General features: G+C 38.9%; 3 protein-coding genes and 1 pseudogene across 12 annotated transcripts; 2 read left to right on the top strand and 2 right to left on the bottom strand.

The window, feature by feature from the left end:
- Nucleotides 1–880: 880 nt before the first annotated feature.
- LOC146576230 (Golgi apparatus membrane protein TVP23 homolog B) lies at nt 881–4,227 on the bottom strand. Of its 2 annotated transcripts, XM_085271331.1 has the most exons (8): nt 4,150–4,227; nt 3,933–4,000; nt 3,697–3,841; nt 3,466–3,621; nt 3,129–3,218; nt 1,614–1,739; nt 1,394–1,522; nt 881–1,293 (listed from the first exon to the last, which is right to left on the bottom strand). In XM_085271331.1, the coding sequence occupies exons 1-8, from the start codon at nt 4,159–4,161 to the stop codon at nt 1,267–1,269; spliced, it is 753 nt and encodes a 250-aa protein (XP_085127457.1). In that variant the 5' UTR covers nt 4,162–4,227; the 3' UTR covers nt 881–1,266. The 2 variants fall into 2 exon arrangements, with proteins under 2 accessions (XP_085127457.1, XP_085127456.1); XM_085271330.1 differs by lacking the exon at nt 3,466–3,621.
- On the top strand, nt 4,215–20,850 carry ush1ga (Usher syndrome 1Ga (autosomal recessive)). Of its 8 annotated transcripts, none has more exons than XM_085271322.1 (9): nt 4,215–4,261; nt 4,412–4,482; nt 10,503–10,564; nt 10,702–10,891; nt 12,604–12,728; nt 13,439–13,849; nt 16,767–17,220; nt 18,460–19,256; nt 19,805–20,850. In XM_085271322.1, exons 6-9 carry the CDS (start codon nt 13,686–13,688, stop codon nt 19,806–19,808), a joined length of 1,419 nt encoding a protein of 472 aa, XP_085127448.1. In that variant the 5' UTR covers nt 4,215–4,261; nt 4,412–4,482; nt 10,503–10,564; nt 10,702–10,891; nt 12,604–12,728; nt 13,439–13,685; the 3' UTR covers nt 19,809–20,850. The 8 variants fall into 8 exon arrangements, with proteins under 8 accessions (XP_085127448.1, XP_085127452.1, XP_085127447.1 ...); XM_085271326.1 differs by lacking the exon at nt 4,215–4,261 and having other exon boundaries at nt 4,353–4,482; nt 19,805–19,856; nt 19,983–20,850; XM_085271321.1 differs by lacking the exon at nt 4,215–4,261 and having other exon boundaries at nt 4,353–4,482.
- LOC146576229 (proton channel OTOP2-like) lies at nt 7,968–10,877 on the bottom strand. 2 transcript variants are annotated; one of them, XM_085271320.1, is made up of 6 exons: nt 10,435–10,877; nt 10,207–10,343; nt 10,054–10,112; nt 9,372–9,514; nt 8,443–9,284; nt 7,968–8,352 (listed from the first exon to the last, which is right to left on the bottom strand). In XM_085271320.1, exons 1-6 carry the CDS (start codon nt 10,868–10,870, stop codon nt 8,182–8,184), a joined length of 1,788 nt encoding a protein of 595 aa, XP_085127446.1. In that variant the 5' UTR covers nt 10,871–10,877; the 3' UTR covers nt 7,968–8,181. The 2 variants fall into 2 exon arrangements, with proteins under 2 accessions (XP_085127446.1, XP_085127445.1); XM_085271319.1 differs by having other exon boundaries at nt 7,968–9,284.
- Nucleotides 20,851–21,930: 1,080 nt separating the features above from the next.
- On the top strand, nt 21,931–25,230 carry LOC146576227 (uncharacterized; annotated as a pseudogene).
- Nucleotides 25,231–25,248: the final 18 nt, after the last annotated feature.

Raw genomic sequence — 25,248 nt, 5'->3', positions numbered from 1 at the left:
ATTTGGGACGATATACAGTCATCAGGCACATTATTAGGTACAGCTTTCAAGTACTGGGTTGGGGTTTCTTTTGCCAGAACTGCCTTATTCATGGAATATTCAACACAGTGCTGGAAACTATCTTTAGTTTCTGGTCCACATTGACATGATACCATTACATGCTGGCTGGAGATTTGTCGGTTTCACTTCAATGGTGAAAATCTCTCCTTCCAGCACGTTCCAAAGATGCCCTATTGAGATTGCGATCAGGTGACTGCGCAGGCCATTTGAGTACAGTGAACTCTTTGTCATGTTCAGGAAACCAGTTTGAGATCATTTCAGCTTCGTGGCAGTGGGTACTAAGGGACCCAAAGTGTGCCAAGAAATGATCCTGTATACCATTACGCCGCCACCTCCTTGACAGGAGGCAAGATGAATCCATACTTTCATGCTGTTTATGCCATATTCTAACCTAGTATCGGAGTGCTACAGCAGAAATTGAGACAATCGTCTATTGTTCAATTTGCATGAAAATTGTAGCCACAGTTTCCTCCTCTTAGCTGGCAACAGTGGCACCTGGTTTGGACTTCTGTATGCCTTGGTGATAACAAGTGGTTATTTGTTTGACTTACTGTTACTTTTCCTTGCGTTAATGAGCAGCTAAGAAAGTCAATACCCATTTCATAGTTTTGACATTCTTATTGGTGGAAAGCACCACAAGATAATAGTCCCTGGCTCTATGAAATCTGATGGGTCACATGACGAAATCTCATGACACATACAAGAGTGTTTTAAGAGAGTATAGACATGCTGAATCTTTCCTAAGCCTTTTAAATACTTTTTGACGACAATAATATAGTTGGACTACCACAATGGTAAGATTCAAATTTCAACCCAAAAATGACAGTAAACCTTTATTTTCTTATTTACCATAACATATAATTTCCCATAAACATACCTTAACAAAAATGACCAACTTTTGTATAAATTTACAGCTAAACTGCAAAACACTTTGTCTTTACAATACCCAATATCAAACACCATAAAAAGGGTAGGTAGCAGGTAACTACATACATTTTCCCAATAATGCACAGTAAAATGTATTTTTCCATGAGGCTACAAAAATGCATGAGTTGTCAAAGGCTACAAAGTGGCACACCCTCAAGATAAAAGGAATGATTTCCTTATCCAAATCCTCTTCCTGGAATTGAAATCACCCATGTGCTGTGAAAGAAGACCAAACACCTTTTTTTTTTAATAAGAAACAGGCCCATCCAGCAGCTGACTTCAAAAACTTTCTGGTTGCTTCGTTGCCTTTGTTTTAAAAAAGAAAAAAAAAAGAGGAAAATATTAATGTAAAAGTTCATTAGACAAACTACAGAAAAGAAGGGCTAATGTATGATGATTCACATACCCGTTTAAGAATCTGGACACCGAGATAGTTCTTTGCCATGTTTCTCAGGTTAGACTTTCCACCCACCTTGCACCTGACATAACCATACAGGTTTGCCCATTGTAAAACCAAGCCCAATATTACCACAACCTGGAGGAAACAAGAAGTAGATGTCAGCCAATAATCAGCAGCTATTTAAGTTGTCAGGAATGTGTCTTACACGCTGAAACTCTAAACTGACCAGCCATTTAATATTAAAGGAGAAGACAGTGCTGAACACAAACAGGATCCAGAAAATGGGGCAGACAAGAAGGCCGAGCCAGAATACCCGGGATTCTGCGCTGGACTTTGTGTTTTTGCTGTGCGTCTGTTAAGAAAAGTAGACATATTTAAAGATATATATACACATGTTATATCACCATCAGTCAAATGAAAAAGGAAGATGTCACATAAATCTGTGCACTCTGTCCTGTCCACCCCATGATTCAGTGGCTTGTAGAACCACTTTTAGCAGCAGTAAGTTAAAGAACTTGAAGTGATTGTTTTCTGGATGAGTTTCTCACAATGTTGTGTTGGACTCTTCTTTGTACCATTTGCTTCAATTCATTGAGGTTTTCGAGCTCTGAGTCTTTTCTTTGTGTGGTGTAGATCTGCTGTTGTGCTTAGGATCATTATCCTGACATATGGACCAATTTCAATACTTTAGCATCCAGAGGTGTTCACAGTTGACTCACTGACTGCAAGGTGCACAGGTCTTGTCAGTAAGAAGTATATGTGGTGACATGTTGAGTTTGGTTTTCTTTAAATATGTCCAATGAACATTATTCCTAAAGACTTGTGGTTTGTTCAGATGGCCTAAGATACCAAGATACCAGAGAAGAGTTTTTTTCTCTCACAAAACCTTCCAAATAAGCCACACAGTAATTCTCTAAACATGCAAACTGAGGCCTGTAGAGTCTAAGATGTTGCAACTAGGTTGCATAGGTCAGATCGCATTATATGATCTGACCTTGGAGTGAATTTGCTGGCATGGCCACATACTAAAATCAACAGGTCAGCAAACTACCAACAGCTTTTTTAGAGGTTCTTACACTTGCTGATCAATTAATCAAGTACATTTGATTTAAAGAACTTGGATGTTTCTTACTCTTTTAATTCCAATGGAAGCAGTAAGAGTGTGGAAACTCTTTTTTTAGGTGACTGTATATTGTGGCTGTGTATGTACATTTTCCCTTGTTTTTCTATTTTTCCATCTATAAGCTGGTGGTTTAAACCTTTCATACCTGATGTCTGTGAAGGTTCTAAGTCATCCGGGTCATTGTAGTCTAAGGAAGCGGTCCCCAACTTTTTTTCCGCGACGGACCGGTTTATGTCCAACAATATTTTCACGGACCGGCCTTTAAGGTGTCATGGATGAATACAACAAAATAAAACCAGTACCGGTACCAAAGGAAAAAAAAGATTTATTCATAACATATGGGAAAAGACCCAGGGAAACCGGGTTAATGATAAAAACGATTCAAAAATAATGCTAAAAATCGATAAAACCCCTGAAAACCATTCAACAAGCTTCTTCGGCTTTGGTGGAGAGTCACACATTTTTAAGCTTAAAAACTTGTGACTCTCTCTTCTGTTCTTAGAACAGAAGAAGCTTCTCGGATGAGAGGTGAAACATCTTAAAGAAACTTAGAGAAGATCAGATTCTTTTCTTTCCAAGCTCCTTAGACCCATTCAAAGCTGATTAGTTCCTACTTGCCTTCTTTGACTCAAACACCCAGTGGCTCTTCCCATTTTCATCCACTTGATTCCACCATCGAAGACCCACCAACAATCTGCCGGATACATTCTAAAACCCACAAGGTAAATTGTCATAATCTTTTCCAGATGCATTTAGTAATTTTTTTCTAATAAATGATAAAGTAAAAAGATAAAAAATCTCAATGCAGTGGTAAATGGTAAATGGCCTGTATTTGTATAGCGCTTTACTAGTCCTTAAGGACCCCAAAGCGCTTTACACATCCAGTCATCCACACATTCACACACTGGTGATGGCAAGCTACATTGTAGCCACAGCCACCCTGGGGCGCACTGACAGAGGCGAGGCTGCCGGACTCTGACCACCACCAGTCGGCAACGGGTGAAGTGTCTTGCCCAAGGACACAACGACTGAGACTGTCGGAGCCAGGGCTCGAACCGGCAACCTTCCAATTACAAGATGAACTGCCAACTCTTGAGGCACGATCTATTCCCTTATAAAAAAAAAAAATTATGCGTGGCAGCTACTTATATAACTGCATTTAGCCCTGTGGTGAAACGTTACCCACCTTGACAGTCCAGAAGTCACATGATAGCAGAAGTATGATGGTGACCATGCAGACAACAAAGCGACCGCTGAGAATGTCACAGAAGAGATAAACCAAGATGGCACTTGTTCGGAAGAAGAGATGGAAAAAAGACACCAGAGGATGTCTGAAACCCCCAAATGGAGAATTTAGTTCGTGGTTAAGGAGGTTTGGGCTAAAAAAAAAAAAAAAAAAACACATTAAGTGCAACATCTTACCTCATTTTGGACCTTTTTCTCTGGTTATTCTCATCCTCTTCTCCAAAAAGAGGGGCATCCTGAGTGTCCTGAAACCAGAACAAAGTTAAACACACCGAGAAAAGTACCTGCTACGGCGCTTTACTCTTATTTGATAAATATTAAACAGTCTAAAACGCCTATTTCAAAAAATAATCTCTTCTAAATACTGATACAACTCAAATTTAAGCTCGATCACCTGTCTCTGCATTTTGGCACCAGAAAGCTCTACTTCCTGGTGACGTGTAGTAAACAAACCCGTGTGCTAAGGACCCCGCGAAGGTGTGGCTTTGAATTTGCCAGACACAAAGGTAAGCACAACACTCCCAAATACGTAGATTATCCGTTTATGTTTTAAGCTTGTTGTATTAATAAGTAGCCTATCTGCTGTACGGGCTCTGGGAAAGCGTTTTCTTTGTTGCGTTTTAACTTATTTGTTTTATAACTTTTAAAAAGGGCAGTAAGGGCAAGGAACTCGAGAGGCGAAAGTTAATTGGTCATTACACTACAACACCGGCGCGTGTCAGAGCAGGTGAGTCGTCACAACTCTCTTTACAGTCACTGGGCCAGTACAAAGGTAACGCTGGGATGTATTTTTTCAATTATTATGGCATCTATAATCTATCTATAGTCTTCAAACAGAAGGGCGTAAACCCCCCAAAACTAATGCAGCCAGTGATTCGACATAAAAAGTTCTGTATTTATAGCACCATTTAAATCGCTAGTGAAGTTAGAAATGTGAACATTTCTGACCGATTCTTTTCGTTTGTGTGTGTGGTGGTTGGGAGATGATTTTTTTCATTCGTTTTTTTCCTAAGCTATACAGGAAAAGACGTGGGCAAAGCAGATCTGACTAGTCGTATTTATTGTAAGGTCTTCACTGTTTTCAATAGGGCTGTGCGATATGACCAAAATCTCATAACCCGATATAAGACATCTATCATCCCGATAACGATATAAATCACAAAAATATAACATTTTCTGTAAATTCTGTGAATCTCGGGCAGCTCGACTTGCGGGAAGTGTTTCCAGCTGCGCGTCATGTACCTGGAGTCGAGTGTTTTAACAGATGCATGAAACTATACATTTTAAGACATAAGTTGTAAAGGCCACCGTTTTCTTTGTGAGTATTTATTACACGGTGTGCCGCGGGGAAAAGCCTGTTCTAACGTTTGAGTCTAAGGTTTATTTTTTAGCACCTGGCGGCTTTTTTACTTCTCATCCGTAAATAATCTGCTCTTTCAAGTGATTCAGTTTATTTTGAAAAATCTCAACAGGATCTTGAGCTTTATTGTGAAAGTTTTATGTGGAACTTAAACAAGCGGACACGCGATGGCGTTACCGTCGTTGTTGCTAACCACAATGCATAAAAACAGGCGCTTGTCCGTCCCTAGTAGGGTTGCCAACTCCCTGAAAAATAAATAAGGGACACCTCGTGGCCAGGGCTGGGCAACCCAGTTGTCTTCACCCTTCCCAGTGTGGTAGCTTTTTTTTTGTGTGTGAAATTATTTTTTAACCATTTGACTTGAACTTGATTTAAGCAGATGCATATTCTTTGTGATATGACCATATGTGAAACAAATGATCATTTAGCCATTTATTTTTAGCTCAAAATGACAACATTAACACAGTAAAACAGGTCTCTTTCTTAAACAGAAGCCTGTCATGCTTAACTTTTGAGAATATAAGTAAATCTTTCTTTAAAAGAACTCTGTCCTGCTTAACTTAAAATTATATAAATTAATAGAAAGCAATAGAACAAAAATATTCTTGTAACAGTGCACATATAGTGCATTTAGTACAATTGGCTTCAGCTGAGGTATTATTTCAGCTTTTCTAATGCTAATCAGCTGCTCCTGTTTGTAAACCCGCTTGTTCCCATGATTACGCATCATAACTCATCATCATTATTCGTCTATGTATTACTTTTATGTATTAGTCATCTATTTGTTGTAATCATTTATCCTTGCAGTTGTTTATTACACAAAATAAATTATATTATTACACTTCTGGCCACATAGCGCTGATATTCACTGCACATGCCCATATTAACCTTAACCAGAGGGTTTAAAAAAACAAACCAGTGTTTACATACCATATCTGCTTCTGCCATGCCTGGTGGACAAGAAATTGGTTAAGGGTTCCCCGAGCTTTCACGCCCCTCGTGTTCTTCATGTGCCCACCATTAGAAGCATGCCTATGGAAAAAGTGCGCCAGCACACAGTGCAGTGCGCTTTATAGTGCACTTTTCCAGCCAGGTGTTTTCCTTTTCCCATTCCTCCCTGTACTTTTGCAGCCTTTTTTTTCTTTCTCTGAGCGAACAAACATTGCTGCTCTAATGCTGGGCTTACACTGTGCGATTTTTGGCCCATTTTGAGCCGATTTTTGAGTCGTGCGACCGATTTGGTGATCGGCCCGATTTTGGCCTTCATCGTGCATCGTGTAGTATACGTGGGGTAACGAGAAGCGATTAACACCTCACGACCAGCTCCCGATCATCAATCGCTCGTGAGGGTGTCACCACAGGCGCTCACATTGCTCACGCGCAAACACATAAACGTCGGTGAAAAAGATGGAGCAGCACGGCTGTGCAGCGTGTGATCTGGACACAAGCGATGGAGGCACAACTTGTAGAACTTTGGAAAGCTCATCCGAGCCTTTTCGATGTGGCATCACAAAATTATCACGACCATAACAACCGTGAAAATAGTTGGATTTACACTGTTGCTCAGTCACAGCTGCCTTATTAATGTTTTTCATTAGCAATTTAGCAAAGTTGATGGTGGCGGTGTGCGTGTCTGTGTGAGTGAAAGACAGACAGAGAGAGAGAGCGACAGATTTTCTGTTATAACCTTCATTTTATGGAGGCACAGTGTGCTGTCCGAGACTTGCACCGCAGTGTCGGCGTTTGTTTCCCTGTTGGCCGGTATTTTCTTCGTAAGCGACCTTTCCTCGACCAATGAGATAAGCGATAATCTGACTTGTCATACTCGAATTGTCATAAGTGTGCTGTCAGCGCATTGGTCACAAAGCAGGAGAGGGGCTGGGAATTATGTTTTCAAACAAAGTGTTAATTCCATTAAAAGTTATAGACTACTTTTGATTCCCACTGTATTACGGGATAAAGTGCGTCCCTTATTAGCTCAATACGGGACGTGTACTTTTGTTTCTAAATACGGGACGATTCCGTTTTTTAAGGGACGGTTGGCAACCCTAGTCCCTAGTGTGGTCATATAAAATATAAGAGAAAGAGAGAACTTTAAGAAATTAATATAGCCACTACAGTGACCATCAAAACCATGAAAAAATGTTGCCGTAAACAGTTTATTTTGCAACACCACGAAACAAACAATAGCGTAAAATGAAACGATAGACGTTTTTATATCGTCATCCGATATATATCGTTATATCGAACAGTCCTAGCTTTCAATGGTCATTTCAAAATAATACACCACTACAGTATTGGCTGCTTGTGGTTATAGTTATGACAGCTGGGATCCAGCTCCAGCGCGCCCCAACCCTGAAAGGATAAGCGGAAGCGAATGGATGGATGGTTTGGTGAGTACAGTCAGAAAAAAAATACATTTAATGTTAAATTAAAAAGCCAATACTATTTAGTTTACAATAAATAAAGGGGGGGGGGGGGGGGATAAATGAGAAACTGAAATAATAATAATTACTTTGACTTTTATATTGCACATGCAGCTTGTGGGGATAGGTTAATTGGATAATCCAAATTGCCACTAGGTGTGAATGTGAGTGTGAATGGTTGTCTGTCCCTATGTGTTGGCCCTGCGACAGACTGGCGACCTGTCCAGGGTGTACCCCGCCTTTCGCCCTATGACAGCTGGGATAGGCTCCGCGACCCTGAAAAGGATAAGCGGAAGCGAATGGATGGATGGATGGATGGATGGACTTTTATATTGTAAACTTGAATTAATAATAACAACAACAACAACTCTTTTTTTTTTCTTTTTGTGCATGCATTTATTTTGTGCTTACATGCCTGAAGTGTAAATCAGTTAATACAAGATCAGAAACAAAAACAGTTCTGAAAACATTATAAATACATGTGCATTTTCATATAAAAAATAATCAGATACATCTTAGTGGCTGTATTCATTAGTTAGTTTTGACCGAAATTTGTAAAGAAAAATCATTGGAACAAACCACAGGTTATAAATGGTTTAAGTGTCCACCCAGTCAGCTGTACAAGTTGCACGCTTCCATGTTATGATATCAGAAACACCTCAAAAAGGTTGGCAACCGAATGCATTCGGTAAAAGATGCCAAAAGGAAGTCCCACGTTTACAACAGGAGCCCATACGTTGAATTTGTAGAATTCAGTTTCAGTGGTGTGGTCAAACTGAGGACGAGCACCGAATGCAGGCATGATCCACAACTGTAAAAAATAAAAAAAAAATAAGAGAGCCTTAATATTTAGTGAGTTTTTAAAAACCATATTTAAGGCAGCGAGAGACGAGGTACTCACAATGATGTTTCCCATGAGCAAAAACATGCAGACCTCCTTCAACACTTGTCGCTTCCACAACGGTTTGTATTTGTACTGTATCTTGTCGCCTTGCAGGTTATCTTCTGGCATATCAGGGCTTGTCTCTGTGTTCGTGTTTGAGCCTTCGTGGTTGTTCATGTCATTGCCGGGTTCCACCACATAAGGATTTACAATCACAGATGGTTCCTTCACTTTGTGAGAAGGCAGCCGATGCAGACCTTCAATGATGAAAAAGTTCTGCAGGCCAAGCTGGATCACCATAATTATGGCAAAGGACAGATCAAGCCTATTCAGGGGGTCTTTGACTCCTGTTGAAATCATGGCTATGATACTGAAATAGCTTATGACGAACTGTCCCAGTGAGGCTCCGACCAGCAACCCCACATCCAAGTTGCGTGTGGGACTTTTTTCTGACACGTGTTCGCGGTCATCAACCCTGTAAATCATCATGCCGATCACAGTCACAATAGACATGAGGCTCACTATGACTATATTCATGACAAAGTGCATCATCAATGCTTCTTCTTTGGTTTTTGCATCTTCATTTTTCATTTCCATTTCATATGCAATGAAGGTCGCCAGCCCTGCGATCACTAACAGGATTCCAAAAGTAGGACCAATATATATGCCGTTAAGACGGAATTTGATTTTGGCGTGGCCATGTTCACCTACTAATCGACCCACGTTTTTCCACATGATGTAGGCCATAGCAGATGCAAAGAGGCTGTACTCGATATTGAAAGGGTACAAGTAGTAGTAGGCAACCTTGAAGATGCTACATGAAGAGTGGCTGCACTTACACTCACGGTCTCCATAACTTGCTGTAAAACATGAAACCAAAGAATTATGTTGTGGTTTCATAACGACTCTTTTATCTAGTACATTTTTTTAAAAACTGCTTTAATTACCTCTACTGATGTACAAACTTCGCCCAGTGAGTTTAGTGATGTTGTCCAGATTGGTGGGAACTAACGTTTGGTGAACAGACTCCTCAGCAACTGCAGTCATCCACAAAACCAGATTTGTGGAGAGGGTGAGCATCAGCCCACAACTAATATTGAGGGATAAAAAGAAGGTACAATAAAACAAGGATTAGATAGTCCAACATAAAACATATCAGATAATACCTATGAGTGTAATGTTTCCGGTTATTGTTATAGTTTCAAGCTAAATCCTGATTAATCAGCATGGAAATTCCTTTTAAAGCAAAGAGTTTCAAATCTAAATTTTAAATATAAACTGGTTCTCTTACTTCACTGTTATAGGAAATGAACTTCCTTTGAGGTTTTTTTAAATCATTTTTTAACTAAAACAATTCACAAGAACTTTTTCTACACCTTTTAATACAGATGGTAACTACTGGTTATAGCCTCCTTTTAAAAAGAGACCTTCAGAAGGTCTGGGAATCATAGACAGTGAAAAGCATAATTAGTGGCTGCAGCATTTCCAGTATAAAGTTACTCTGATATTTTTCACAGCTTCTTGGACAACAGATTTTACAGTAACTAGGTTACTTTCCCTGTATCGAAATAGATACCACCTGGAAGTACAATGATGAAGAAAGGGGTAGGAAATATCTTAATTACCTACCAAGAAATGTTCTTTTGTAGCTGCACGCAGTCTTTGGAATGGACCCACAAGAAGTATGTCTACAAATTGATTTTACAATTATTACAATAATTATTTTGCAACCATCAAGACCAGATTAAATGTAGTAAGGAGCATTTTATTATTCATTTCTACCTGCACAAATGTGAAAACAATTTGCACCACGGGAAATGCAACTTTAACTGCAGAACCACAGTGGAGGTATCCAACATAGCTGGCAAGCTTGAAAATATCCATGATAATGCTGAGGACTGCAAACAGCACAAGTCCTCCTGGAGGAGCAAAAAAGAAAGAAGATGTAGAACGGATGAAAAATCGTAAAACTACCCAATAATACTTAAACTGAACTGAACATTTACTCACCCCTGAGCCAAGTTGGCCCAGCGTGGACATCCTTGTAATTGACAGCATTTTTAATCCTGGCTGTGTAGATGCTGTAATAAATCATCCACATGGAGGTAAGCAGGAGGATGATGATGAGGAAAATCTGCAGGTGAGGGGCTTTGATATTTATATCTTCATAAGTACTCCCGGTGACCAAGACACTGCCCAGGATCAAAATGTTTACACATATGATCCCAGATCCCATCCATCCCCAACTTTGGCTTTTTTCCTTCCCAACTTCTGCAGAAGAGATCTTCAGTTCGGGTTCATCCTTGCTTCCCTCCTGACAAGGTGAATTTATGTTGTTTGACTGGTGGACCTCCTCTGTTTCCTTGTCCTGGGCCATCATTCTGCAGGGTTCACATTGATTTCCTGTGGTCAAACAGTTAAACTCATAGCAAGAGCTGATAGACATGGCTACTCTCTCTGCTCACAGGTGAGTTCTCTGCTGGATTTGTTTCTATATAAGACAAGACAGGTTTAACAGCCACACCCAGTCTTGGTTGCTATTAGTAGAGTGATCCTGCGCAAAAGAAACTTTTCTCTGAATGCCAAATCAGCACAATTTGGTCTTTTTCTTTTTATCTAAAACAAAACAAATTTTTAAATCAACAAACAAAATTCTATTTCCACACTTCTACTACACATAGTGTGTACAATAATGTGTAATGTGTTCAAAATCAGAAAAAATATCTCCTGCAGTTAAAATATAACTAGATCAGCTGTGCTTTTTTTCTTGAATTCACCAACAGCATCCCATGCCATCTAAATAAAGAATTACAACAGAGCAGGTGAAAGAATTGTATAATATTATTTTAAAAAAATGGTGCTTATCAGAGAGAAAAATCAAGCTCCTGTCCTGATTTTACGAAAATCAGGACATGAGCTAAAAATAGTGAAAAGTTACTGGATACCTGTAAGCCTACCTGTCTCAACAAGATCCTATGAGCAGTCTAGACAGTCACTACATTTATATGCCCAAGAAAACACTGTAGTATGATCTACAAAGAGTCATAAATATCAATAAATCTGCTACGAGCAAAAAGTACTCCAAACAGAGTGTGTTTTGGACTTAATGTTTCTGTAAAGTTCAAAGGATGTTTCCAAGAATAAGACTTGTTTTCTCACAAATTCTAAAGAAACTAAAAAAAAAGGAACTGGTTTATTTTCTCATAAACAGCTGTGTTTTGATATTATACAGTACATTTTATTGTTATGCAAGGTATGCTATGGGTGTCATGGAAGTTTTACTAGCATGGCCACAACAAACAGAGTAGAAAAAAAACAAATGGTATGAAACAAATTTTTGCTTTAATGCTTTCGAGGTTTTGTGTTACCTCTTTTTTTCTGTGATCCTATTGTTATAAATTTATTTGAACTGCCTGTAAGGCAGCAATAATCCATTGATGTCTAAATGGGTGTAGGTTGTATTAAGTGAATATCTTTTTTTAATTCAGTGCTTCAAGTTGTTTCCATTTTTAATCCTTTTAAATAAGCGATCTACCTGTCTATTTTATCATCTCTATTTTGTCATGGAAGTTCCAAGTAGTCTGAGTAGTCTTACTGAGAACGTGCATACTTATGCTGCAGTTTTACGCTTTGCAGTGGGGTGGGGCTGAGATTTGAGGTACTTTTTTGCAGCAATCCTTTGTACTAATGAAATCATTCTTTGTGTGCCATGCATTTTTCTAACTGGAGATTTAAAGTGAGAACAATAGTTGATTCAAAAGGACAGTGACACTTCTTGTCTTCTGTGTCCACGTCATAATGATACCTCTCATATCTCTGATTTTTTCCAACTTGAATGAAGTTGATTACATTGGATTGAGATTTATCACACACCATGAAAAATGAGTTGAAAAGAATAACGAGAAGTCGAAGAGATGTTAAAATATTTTTTATATTGATATTTATTTTAAAGATCCAAAATGGCACATTTAGCAGAGTGAAGCACGTTTTGTCTTTGTTTCCTAACGAGATGCAATGTGGTGTAAAATAATTAATAAAAACCTCAGGAAATGTTTCCGTTTCGGGTTGGATTTTTTTTTCTTTTTAGAGCCCCAAAGATGTCATCTCAGTTTCAGACCACCTCGACCATCAGAAGCACTGATATCTACTCTGTGTCACTGTGTGCTTCTACACATTCAGACTGCCACTTCTGCACCATGAATGACGGGTACCACGAAGCTGCTGGAATGATTTCCTGGACCTGCTAAAGGAAGCAACTTTTAAGGATCTCTTCCGGATACGGATGGCATGACACTAATTTTATGGTCTGTGTTATCAGTTGTGTTATCAGGCGATTGTGGCAATGGGTTGGTAAGGATTTATGCGAATGCGTGTGCAAAGTGATGAACAGCCACAAATTTTACCCATGATATAAAGTGATCTACCATCTATTTTATCGTATAAATTGTGGCAGATGTTGCACATGATCGAGATCTGTGTCCTCAACGAAGTTTCATCTGAGTAGGGTGACTGAGAACTTACAAACGTATGAGGCAGCATTGCTCTTTTCATTTGGGTGGGGCTGAGATTTGAGGTGCTTCTTTCTTGAAACACTCCTTTGTCCTAATGAAATAATTCTTTGTGTGCCTTGCTTTTTTTTCTTCGAAGCATAAGGTTTAAAGCATGAATAATACTTTATTCAAAAGGTTAAACAGTATTAACAAATCAACTAAATCTTTGTCCCCTGTGTTCCAACTGCTATGAGGTCAATAATTTATTTGTTTCCAACTTTAATGTAGTTTAGTGTAATTATTTTATTTATTTTTTAAAGCTAGTAGATGTAATAAGATTTATTACTCAATTTGAAAAATAAAAAATAATAATAAAGAAAACTTAAAGAAATATTAATAGCATTTTCAAATATCACAATACATTAAAGAACCAGGGCAGCTATTTTTTTAAGCAGAGTAAAGCGTGTTTCATGTCTTGTTCCCTGACATGTTGAATGTCACTTTAAAAATAAATAATATATCAGCTGTAGGTTTGGGCGAATTGGGACCTTTCGGCCACCGGAAGCACTGTACTGCAGCGCGTCCTTGGATACCACCGACGCGTTCTTCACTGCGGTCTGTGTCTGATCTGACCAAATGGTTCTGAGTGAAAAGGGGGGTAAACTGCCCCCTTAGCCGCTCAGCTACCATTGTGTACCCACACGAAGAAGACGATGGTAGCAATATTGACGCGTCGGAATGGGGTCGAGCTGGGTGACTTAATTGTGCACCATGAATGACAGATACCATAAGGCGGCCCGGGATGGCTACCTGGACCTACTTAAAGAGGCAACTCGGAAGGATCTCAACGCGCCGGATGAGGATGGCATGACACCGACGTTATGGGCAGCTTATCACGGCAACCTGGAAGCTCTGCGACTGATTGTGTCGAGGGGGTGAGTATGATTTATGAGACTGTGCGCAAAATGATAAAGGGCCATAAACATGACGCATAAGCCCGTATGTTTCTGCAGAAATTGACATGGCTGCTTAAACTACGGGCGTTTTTGTAGCACAACCATAAAATGTTTACACTTATTACAAGACTTTTAACAGGCACTGAAATAACACTAAAACAATGTTTTTCTTTACTGTAACCTAATTTCAGTCTCACCAACAGAAAATAGCCACGTAGATATGCTGTTAGGCCAGGTCTTAAAAATATAGAGGCTGCCTTTTAATATGAATATATTTATAGCGTAGTAGCAGAGAAATATCAGAAATCCACAAAATCTGAATGAACCTTATGTCTTCAGATGGGGGGGATCTTAATATTCTAATTTAGACTTTAAATCTTTGTTTGATAAGAACAAAACCTCTTTAAACAGATAATTTAGACAGTGGCGTTGTTTCTGTGGAATTTTGGCTGAGGTTCAACATCCAACATTGTGATGCCACTTTAACCCTTATTATCCATCTATTTTCAGGTCACACACAGCTTTGAATTTCAAATAACAGCGTGTGTTATGTGTCATGTTCAAATGAAGCACTCTACCATAAATTTTAAAAGCTCAGCTCATGACACTGCTCAAAGTCATCTCATGATGTGGAGATGTTATTTCATGCTAGTACAGAATCAGAGAATTACATGTAGAAAGAAAATCTATTTTGTCCTATAACAGACGCGCATGATTCCATGATGATAAGATGATGCAAGTTCCTTAAAACAGAGTTTGTCTTGGACAGTTTGCTCTATTCCCTCCGTAATATTTTGAAAATGTAATTCCAGTGGTAGAAAAAGAATTATCGAATTAATAGCAAATTAGATCATATTAGGGAGTTGTTGCATCTTTGCCGGTGTCCGTATTGAGCAAAATCTACAAATGTGATTGGTGTTCACATGGAACAGCCCATTTATCATTACATCTACTTGACCTGTTTTGCATCCCCCCCCCCCCCCCCCCCCCCCAAATCCTCCCAAATGGGGCCATTATGAATTTAAAGTGTTTCTGAAACGTTCTCAACAGCAGACCAAACATATCATCTGGTGATAGCGGCTAAGCACCTCTGCTAATAAGCGCACATATAAACTACTGATTGACATGTGATGCTAAAATTAAACATCAAATCCTCCAATAATTCAACCCCAAGAGGCCCCATTATATAAGATAAGTTTAATGCTGCCTGACATGCTTCATGGGAAAGATGCCTCCTCTGCCGTATTTGGCAAGTATATTACAGATGCAGTAACATCAAACTGTCACAGGGAGTAAAGAAGCAAACAGCCCATAATGTCATAAAGAGCAGATGAGGAAAATGTGCGCTCTACTGTAATCATCGACTTTACAAGGACAGGTATAAATTACATACATAAACCTATGAAGTTAGATGGCCCCTTACTGCAGCTACTGTATGGTATATAGAGTATAGAGATTGTAGAAGGTTCTAAGTATTTTGTCTCAACGTGCAACCTGAATATCTAATTTCAATTTATCTTTTCACCCGAGTTGAAAAGATAATGTCGTTTCAGTGTTTTACAGCACAAAAGGGCAATAATGATGCCTTTGTTTAATCTCTGTTTTATTGTTACTTTCTGGGTGGTTGGTGTTTACACTCACTCATGCAAACTGACAAAAGTCACTCTTCACATGAACTCAAATAATGCTTGTTTTTAAAGCTGCATATTTAAATCTATTACTGTCCATAAAGGTGGTGTGATTTGCTAAATTAAGCTATGGCGGACTTTGTACATACATTCCCAATGAAAACTGTGCAACAGCAGCCATCAATAATACAGCTTCACTTCAACAGTAGTTTCATGTCCTTGGTATCAGCACTCTGTATGTGGCTGTATTGGAGGAAATGGATAAGATACAAGACAGTTCAATAAGAATGTAAATACAGGAAGAGTGATGCCAGCAAAAGACTGTATACTTTTTAAAAAATCCACAGAAATAATAGCCTAAAATAAATTTACCTCGGTTTAGGTGTACTGGGCACACATAAGTTGTGCATTATGAATACATGCTGTTTTTGACCAGTTACCAGAAAGTTTCTTCATGGGATGCTAGTTTGTAAAAAATGATGATAATGAGCTCTAATGTGCGTAATCGACCTGTGGTGGGGTAGGAAATGTGCAGGGGCAAAAAAAAGGAAAATTTGCCCTCAAAGTAATCTAACTCAGCTGTAACAATGTGTTTTGTTCTGTGGACTTTAGTGTGACATTGCCATTCACGCGCTCATTCTTTTTACAGTTTCCTGTAATAAGATACAGGTAGTGTAGCTGTGGCACCAGCAAGCTTGTGGTCATATTACAGACTGACAGCAACATTACAACACAGATAGAGGTAACCCTAAGGTCGTGGAATGTCAGTGAAGGGCAATTGTTTCTTTTAAAGGATTCATTTAATTATGGTGCTTCCACTGTGGAAAAAAGAATTGATCCATTTTTCAATTGATCAAAACTACAGAAGATCAACAGTTATTTGCTGAAACTTAATGTAGTTCTTAAGGTTTAAATGATTAAAAGAGGTCCATTTAACATCCCGTAATTGGCAGTTCAGTGGTGAAATCACGGTCAAAAATCACATGATTAATCACAAGTGAGATATCTGAACACTAGTCAGAAAGAAAGAATCCTCTACCTCATTTTTTTTTATATTAAATGAATTAAATATATTATGTTTTACTTCATCTCATGTCTTTTTTTCTCTTTTTCATTAACTTGTGAAGCACTTTGGTCAACTTTGCTGCTTTTAAATGTATAAAAATAAAAATGACACTGAATTGACATTGACATATTTTGAATAAGAATGTCCAAATAGTCAATAAATTACTTTCTAAATGTGTCTACACTTTTCTTGTGACCTTCAGGGGAAACCCAGACAAGTGTGACATATGGGGGAACACGCCGCTCCACCTGGCAGCTGCCAATGGTCACCTCAACTGCCTTTTCTTCCTGGTATCTTTTGGTGCCAACATATGGTGCTTGGATAATGACTACCACACACCTTTGGACATGGCTGCCACGAAGAATCACATGGATTGTGTCCGCTACCTGGATTCCATCGCTGCCAAGCAGACAAGCCTTAATCCCAAGCTGGTCAGCAAGCTGAAGGATCGGGCATTTCGTGATGCTGAACAGCGAATCAAAGAATGCATGAAGATGCAGAAGAAGCACCACAAACGTATGGAGAGAAAGTTTTACAAGGAAGTTTCTGAGACGTCTGCATCAGATGTCATGAGTTTCTCCAGCTACACGAGCAGCTCTCTTAGCCACAAGCTGCTCAACTTAAACACAGCCACTGTCAGTGTGCCATATTCCCAGGTTTGTTGTTTGTAATTAGTTTTTTTGTTTTGGATTGTTGCCACCTAGAAAGAGCTTCTTCTCTTAATTGCAAAGCCTGAAAAGAGTAAGGATATAGAGTTCTCAACTCTATATTTTTTCATGCTTTTCCAGGCCTTTCCTTGCCACTGGCTTGAACTGCTGCTATACCTGTTTAGCCACAGACAAAATATGTTACACTTTATAAGGCATAAGCCACTTCAAGTGGTGAAAGACTATAAACTGTATGTAAAAGTTGGATGTAACCACCATGAAGTCTTCTGCTTTTTGATTCCTCATCGTGAGCATTTTGACTCCTGCCACGTTGGTGCTTTGTAGCCAGAAATGATTGTATATGAACAGGATAGTGTGCTAAAAAATATGTAGCAAGCTTGGTTAGCTGCCACTTTAAACTGGACAGGTACCTACTAATTGGTGACAAACTGATAAAATTCTAGAGTACCTTGAAAAAAAAAAAAGACAAACTTCTTGGTTCGTCTGTACCGCCAAAATGTTGTCTTCAGATTTTTTCATGAAAAACCTTCAAAAAGCAGCAACAACACAGGTGAAGAAAACCAGACAGCTAGCTAACCCACCTGTCTGTTAAGCTGCCACATCCCTAACTTTAAGTCTTAACAGTAGATCAGGGGTGGGCAACTCCAGGCTTCTAGGGTCGATGTCCCTGCAGGTTTTAGATGTGTCCTTGAACCAACACAGGTGATTTAAATGGCTAAATTAGCTCCTCAACATCTCCTGCAGTTCTCCAGAGGCCTGGTAACGAACTAATCATGTGATTCAGGTGTTTTGACCCAAGTAGAGATCTAAAACCTGCAGGACACCGGCCCTCGAGGCCTGGAATTGCCCACCCCTGATCTAGATGGATTACTTATGGATGGATTGGTGAAACTGTGCAAAAGTTCATGATAATCCATTCAAAGATGTCAAGACATATAAGTAAAATTAATGTATTGCTTTGGGGAAAGCTATCAGTAGTAAATACAATGACAGTGTATTTCAATTTGCATGGAAGCACATCCAATAATTCAAAACACATATACCAAGAAAGGATGGCAACAGTGTGAAAAATATCTACCATAAATAAATCTATTAAAATGTGTTACTACTAATGTAAGATAGACACAAAATTTAAGAATATTTGTCTCAAATTTGAAAAAGCTTTTAAGATGGAAGTCTTTCATTTCTGATGTGCGCCTCATTGCTGCATGCTTACTATCCTATTAGGCAACTCTCCATGCCACAAGCCGAGGGAAGACAAAGATCCAGAAGAAGCTGGAGAAGAAAAAACAAGGAGATGGCACCTTTAAAATCTACGAAGATGGTAGGAAAAGTGTGCGCTCCCTCTCTGGACTTCAATTGGGTAATGATGTCATGTTTGTCAAACAAGGGACTTATGTCAACCCAAAGGATCGTGCCCGGCGCAATGTTCGCGACATGTTTCCCAGAGACAATGACGATGCCATTTCACGTGCCATGAGTGAGCCAGACCTCCATGGACCAGATGTGGACTATTCTGAGATCAGCACTGATTCTGGACACGATTCCCTGTTCAACCGACCCGGTCTTGGCACCATGGTGTTTAGGAGGAACTATGTGAGCGGAGGAATGTTTGACCTTAGAAGTCACGATGCAGCCAGTGTGGCCCGTTCAGGCAATAATGTGCGTTTACGCAGTCGATTGCAGCAATACCCAAGTCTAGATGAAGACAGCATTGGCAGTGCACGCAGCCTACAGGAGAGAAATGTTGAAGAACTGCCTTGGGAAGAAGTTGAACTAGGGCTGGATGATGATGATGAGCCTGATACAAGCCCTTTGGAGGTCTTCCTCGCCACCCAGAGCATGAATGACTTTTTCTCCATCTTCAAAAGGGAGAAGATTGATCTTGCAGCGCTGTTACTGTGCTCCGATCATGACCTTAAGAGCATCCATATACCCTTAGGACCAAGGAAAAAGATCTTAGATGCCTGTAAGAGACGACGAGAGACTTTAGTTGAGCCTGACTACATCGAGGACACAGAATTGTGAGTGTTGAGATTTTTTGTTTCAATTTTAGTTTATTTTTTTTAAAAGGGACAATGCAGTTTAACATAGTTCAGATATGAAACACTATGGAGCATGAAACTGATGTGCTGCACATATAGTGTAGAGCTATTGCTAATTTTTAACTCTATTTGTAGCTATTGCTATTGTTCTAGTACTTTAATAGATCAGCTACTGCATTAGTCTTGATGAATCTTAGATATTTCTTTTCCTCCCTAATGTTTGGTCTTTATTAGTGAAGCACATACCTAGTTGTGACTAAGGTCAGATGACTGCAAGTCAAAAACATCCCATCCTGAAAAAATGCTTGTCTGGTCTGCATTTTGCTATCATCACTAAAACTGAAGAGCTGGATATAGAAAAAAGTATAGCTGAAATAATCAAAATCAATCTTTTACGGTATTAGGTCACATGCCAAAACACAAAGACAAAACTGTGTTTCTGGACTTTTTTTGTTGTCTTATTGTTATAGCTCTTGAAAGAATCTTTCATTTTACAAACATTCATTATTTTTCTTTCTGTTCTACAGATAACGAAAGATGTGGTCACCCATCCTGCTGTGTGCTCATCCGGCCTTAAAGGTTAGTGGAGCATTGCAAAGTAAATGTCACATATGGGCTGGATGTTAAACCCAAAAGGACACTGTCATGATGAATATATCAAGCATGAGATAAATCCTTAACAGGATTCCTTTACTGTCTTTTTAGCTCAGGATGATCACTGAAAATATCTCTGTTTGGTTTATTGGAGTTCCCCATGCTGCATGGTTTCACAAACTGAAAGACCCTTATCTGAGTGTAGCACTGTGCACATTGTATGCCGTTTGGCACAGTTAACAGAGAGATGATTGTGGGGTCTGTGTCCCCTGAACCTTTTAACCCCCTCGGGGTGAACCTGGACCTCATGTGCCTGCATTGCTTGTGCCTGTGCATTTGCTGAAAAGTGTATGTTGTTAGAAATACACTAGTGTGATTTCAGCTGTAACAGAATTTTTAATAACTATTTGTAACTGAAGTAACATTTACTTGTATTTGTATATTTTGTCTCTGTATATGTTTACATACAGACAGCCACGTCAGGTCTTGAGTAGCCCACTGGCAGTGAAGGCCAATCCTTTGTTGTTATTACACTTGTGATGTAAAATCTAATACCACAGTATTTTTTTAATAAGTGCATACTACACTGTAACATGTCTCTGTAGAATTAGACTAAAGTGGGATCATGAAATTGCGTTTTTGTTGTTTTTGTTTACTCTGAGTGCTTTATATTAATGTACCTTTGCTCAGTAGCACTTTAATGTTTACTATCTGAACTTTTGTAAACAAATGTAGGTTGAATTTACTCTTATTAAAAATGTTTTTAATGATGTAATTTGTTTAAAGGGTGTGTGCATGCACTACTTCTTCTTGCTATATAACATTTCATCTGAACTCAGAGTGACACTGATTGCAGAAAAAACCTCAGTTACATAATGCAGAGCATTAGCTCTAATGAGTGAGATTGAGTTCATGTGTGATATCATTTTTCTGGGAATGCCCATTCATTAGTGAGATAGCTTTGACTGATCACTAAACATCCTGCTTTAGTCATCTCCTGTTTACAGTTTGCATTTGAAGCTTCTTCTAAGATAATTGTGTGTGTCTGTATTTGAAAGACACACATAAGGTGTTTTCACAGCGGCAGTGCTTAATCCATGTAAATTGAATTCTGGTTCATTTTTCCATTTGGTGCTGTTCATATGTGCAGGTGTGAACACAGTAATCACACTCATTTGCAGACCAAAACAGAGACTGACACTGACCGCATCAAGGCCGCTTTGAAGAAGGTGGTTTCTGTATCGTTCCAAACAGACTCCAGAGCGGTTCATTTATGGTATGAATGTTATTCGACCTCAATATGAACCAGTTACCCAGTGTACATTACAAATTTGAGCTAAAAATCATCCAATAGCCACATATACTTTGTATTGTCAGTGCGGCAAAGTACTATAGAAGTGCTAAGATCTGTATGGGCTAGCAACTAGCCATGAGAAGAACATAAATTCTCCATGTTCTCCATTAGTCCAGAACATAGCAAATTGTTCTTGTATCTACTTTTGTTGCATCTGGACAATGGGTAAACTGAACAAACTGACACAATTTGATTTGCTTGGAGTTCACTTAGATTTTTCTCTGTGTGAAAAAATAAACCAAACAACAGGAAAAAGCTACAAGTTTACAAACACATGAACTGATTCTGACCAGAGTTAACGAAGTATAGGTGTGAAAACGCCATTGTTGTATCACCATAGTGATAGTACACGATTGCTGATCCCGAATATCATTGTTCCGTCTGTGCTACATGACAGGAAATGAGGAAGTTGTCTCAGTGGATAAAACTAATTTTAAAAATGGCTCAAATGTCATCTGTAAATGATATTGCTGTATGATAATATTAGTTTTACTGAAATTTAATTAAATTGTCAGTTTTGGAGTCTGTAATTGAGAACTAGGGAGGATGTTCAGTCCCTAGGCTCAAAAGCAGTCTCAAAGATCAGATGGGTCAAGTTTCGAAGAACAACACATGGCAACTCTTAGCGGTAATACAGTGGAGAGTTTGAAGGGCAATAAACACAATGTTAACATCAAAAACAAACTGGAAGATTGCACAGTTGAGATGTCCAGCATGCTTCTGCTACAAGACATGGTATGTGATTCCTGCATTGACAGCCCGAGTAAAGCCCTAAAATTCTGCCTGACTTGCCCTATTCCCTACTGTGAGAGCCATCTCAGAGCAGGAAAAAGCCAAATTTCAAAACCATCACTTAGTGGATCCACTCCATGACATCTCATTTTGAGGTTCATAAGCTTCCTCTCAACTATTTCTTCCTGATGGAGGACTGATTCAATTGTCTGGACTGCGAGAGAGAGAAGCACAAATTGAGGTCTCAAAGATACAACACAATATAATTTATTTACAGGGTAAAATGTTCCTAAAATTTTCTAAAAAAGGAGTAAAAATCATTTGGAATACAATGGTTTTGCAATCTTTTACTTACAATCTGGGGCTCACTTAGTCAGTAGATGTAGCATGTGTTATTTTTTGTGCTTTTTGTTTGTAGACTGAGCACCAAAGGAACTGAGGGAGATTAGTGAGAGTGCCTCAGGAGTTGATAAGGCAGTTGAAACACCGCAGAGCATTGACTGCATGATTTATTCATTCATCTAGTTGCATTATGATTTTGTCCAGTTTCCTTCAGGTTTGTGTTATCATTGAACAGTAGTTTCCTAGGCTGCAGAGAGCTGTGGAGAAGGCCAGAAAAGGGACAGTGGAAGTGCCTTAAGGAGAACAAAAAACAGGCCCATATACAGACTGAAGGCATTCAAGCACACCTGGGGCAAAAGAGAGCATAGGTGATGAGAACATTGACTGAAATAAACAAAGTGTCCAGGAGAAAGTCTAATATTGACTTCCTACAGGTAGAAAACATATGAAACATTCAGGTTATTGTATTATAAGTAGAGGAATTACATATAGTCAAGTGGGTGTGAAACCTTTTTGGCATCACAGCCTATTGTAATAGTGTGGCATTTTAAGACAAAGACTTTATTTTGGAAACGAATGTGTTGACAGTATACAAAGAACAGGAATTTCAACTTTTGGGATATTTATACAGAAGTAGTACAATGTTTCTTTTGATGTTGGGTTTTTTGATAAACCAAAGAAATTTCACATCATGGCATTTTTCAACAATGACAGAAGTGTGGAGGGAAAAACCTGCAGAACCGCACATAGGTCAGCACATAGTTAACTAACTATGGTGAGGCAAAAGCAAAGAGAGAAAAAAAGCAATGACAATAAACAATGCATCGGTTACCTGATATGTTTCTTTTGTTTGTGTACACGTGTCTTCTGCTTGCCCTCTTCTCTCTATGTAAGCTGCGGGTTTCTCTGATTCCAGACCTGCATGCAAGTCATAATTCTTACATGGTTTGTTGCCTCTCTTTGATCTTTTCTCTTTACTATCCCATCACCTAAAGCAGTCAAAGCAGAAGGTGACCCTCCTGACCCTGGTTTGTACAGAGGATTCTTCTGTATAAGGGTTTTTGGTTTGTTTTTTGTTCCCACTGCCACTCCCAATCAAATTGCTATTTTCTTTTTATGAAAATAACAATTTCCATAAAGGTCTTACCTTGCAATATAAAGTCCTTTCATATTCAAATATAATTTAATTAAATTAAATTGGCTTGTTTACAAGGGTACTCAGAGTGGAAAAAAGGAATGACCGCTGTATGTCTACCTAATGTGAACATGAACTGCATGGATCATCGAATCTTTTTACACCCAAATAGTAACAGATATTACACAGGAACTGTACAACCTGATTTTTTTTCCCTATTTTTTTCCTCCTGCAGTGGAAAGCTGAGCATGATTTGCAAAAGTGGTGAGTTTCACTCACAACATGGGTTTTGTTCCACACGTCATATTTGGTTATTTGAGCCTCGGTGAAAGTCAAGATATAAACCAATCCTGGTAATAACAGTCGTTTTCAAGGTGGTTCCACGCCTAATACTGGAAAAGGCCTCATACGAATTGTTACAGCGTGTTTTTTGTTTTGTTTTTGTATTTTTTTTTGGGGGGGGGTTACATTCATGACACTAGGGATGACACTTGGTGTGTATCAGTGTCTTCTGTGTCTACAGTATCTGATCCAGACTATGATGACTACTTTGATAATGAATTTATTCAGCAACACTGCAAGTTTCATATTTTTTCCTTTGAATGAAAAGTCTTACATCGCAGGCGTTCGTGTTTTTCTTAGGGTGACGTTAATGACCCTTTTTTTTTTCTTTAGTTTACATTTTCCAAGCACGATGTCGAAAAATAAAGTGGTTTATTGTTTCTGGATTAAGCATAAAACAAACACAGTTTACTTTGTGTTGTGTGCAAATTTTGCATGCTAACATTAGCATTTAGCTCAGAGCACTGCTGTAGTACTGCCACACAGAGCTGAAATTCAATATAGTGTAAACAATCATGAGAAAAACCTCTATATCAAATTAATGGTACTAAATCATCCGTGCCAGTCCCTCATCTTTCTACCCTGCCTAACCCTGACACCGGAGAGGACTTTTTAAAATGCAAATAACCCTTCAATACATCACCCACCCACCGCTTGTCATATCTTATTTTTATTTCCACATTGTCTATTTCCCCCTTTTTTTTAAGACTCCAGACGTTTGACCTTTGACCGAGACACCTGACCAACATCAGCCCATGGCAGCACAGATACCCGGAACATCCCGACTTTGAATACTCATGCCAAGCCATGAATTTACAGAGCCTTTACTTGGGAAAACACTATATTGAAGCAGAGCTGAGTGAGAAGAGTATCGATCGAAAGGGAGAGTAAAGTAGCAGCTGCATCACCGGGAACAATTTTTCCTGGTGCGTGGGAAAGAACAGCGGATGTTTTTCTGCCTGGCATACTGGTGTGGAGCCCATCTTGGAAACTACTGATATTAGCAGGATTGGTTAATATGTTGCCTATCACCAAGGCTCAGTTTCATTTCATAATGTTACTGGTCCTGTCAAGCTGCTCCATAAATTCATGGCCGACTTCACTGAACCTTTGCTCTGGTCAATGCAGAATGATGTATATGCTAACAGATTATGAGCTGCCTCCACTGTGAGCTTGTAAAAGAAAAGAAATGGTCTATTATGACTATTTATTGATGTTACATAACAAGCTTTGTAAAGATATTGTATAAAGAGCTTTTTAACCCCCACAATAGATAACATAGAAGTTTAAATTGAATAGTGGTAGTAAATGCGCACCATGGAGAAAACTATGCAGCACATGAAGTGTTAAGGATTTACTGCAGCTTTTTGAAACTTTATTGCTCTTAAATGTGATGCGAATGAAGAGGAAAACACACAATTGTCTGCCAGCAATTCTTTTATTTGCGTTACAGATTTATTTGGTTATTCGAA

The sequence above is a fragment of the Mchenga conophoros genome, linkage group LG4 (genome assembly GCF_057382185.1).
Source record: "Mchenga conophoros isolate Kocher_MC1m ecotype Shallow Benthic linkage group LG4, M_conophoros_male_GT1.1, whole genome shotgun sequence".
NCBI lineage: Eukaryota > Metazoa > Chordata > Actinopteri > Cichliformes > Cichlidae > Mchenga > Mchenga conophoros.
Note: the sequence above shows the minus strand (reverse complement) of the source record. Positions and strands in the feature narration are given on the sequence as shown.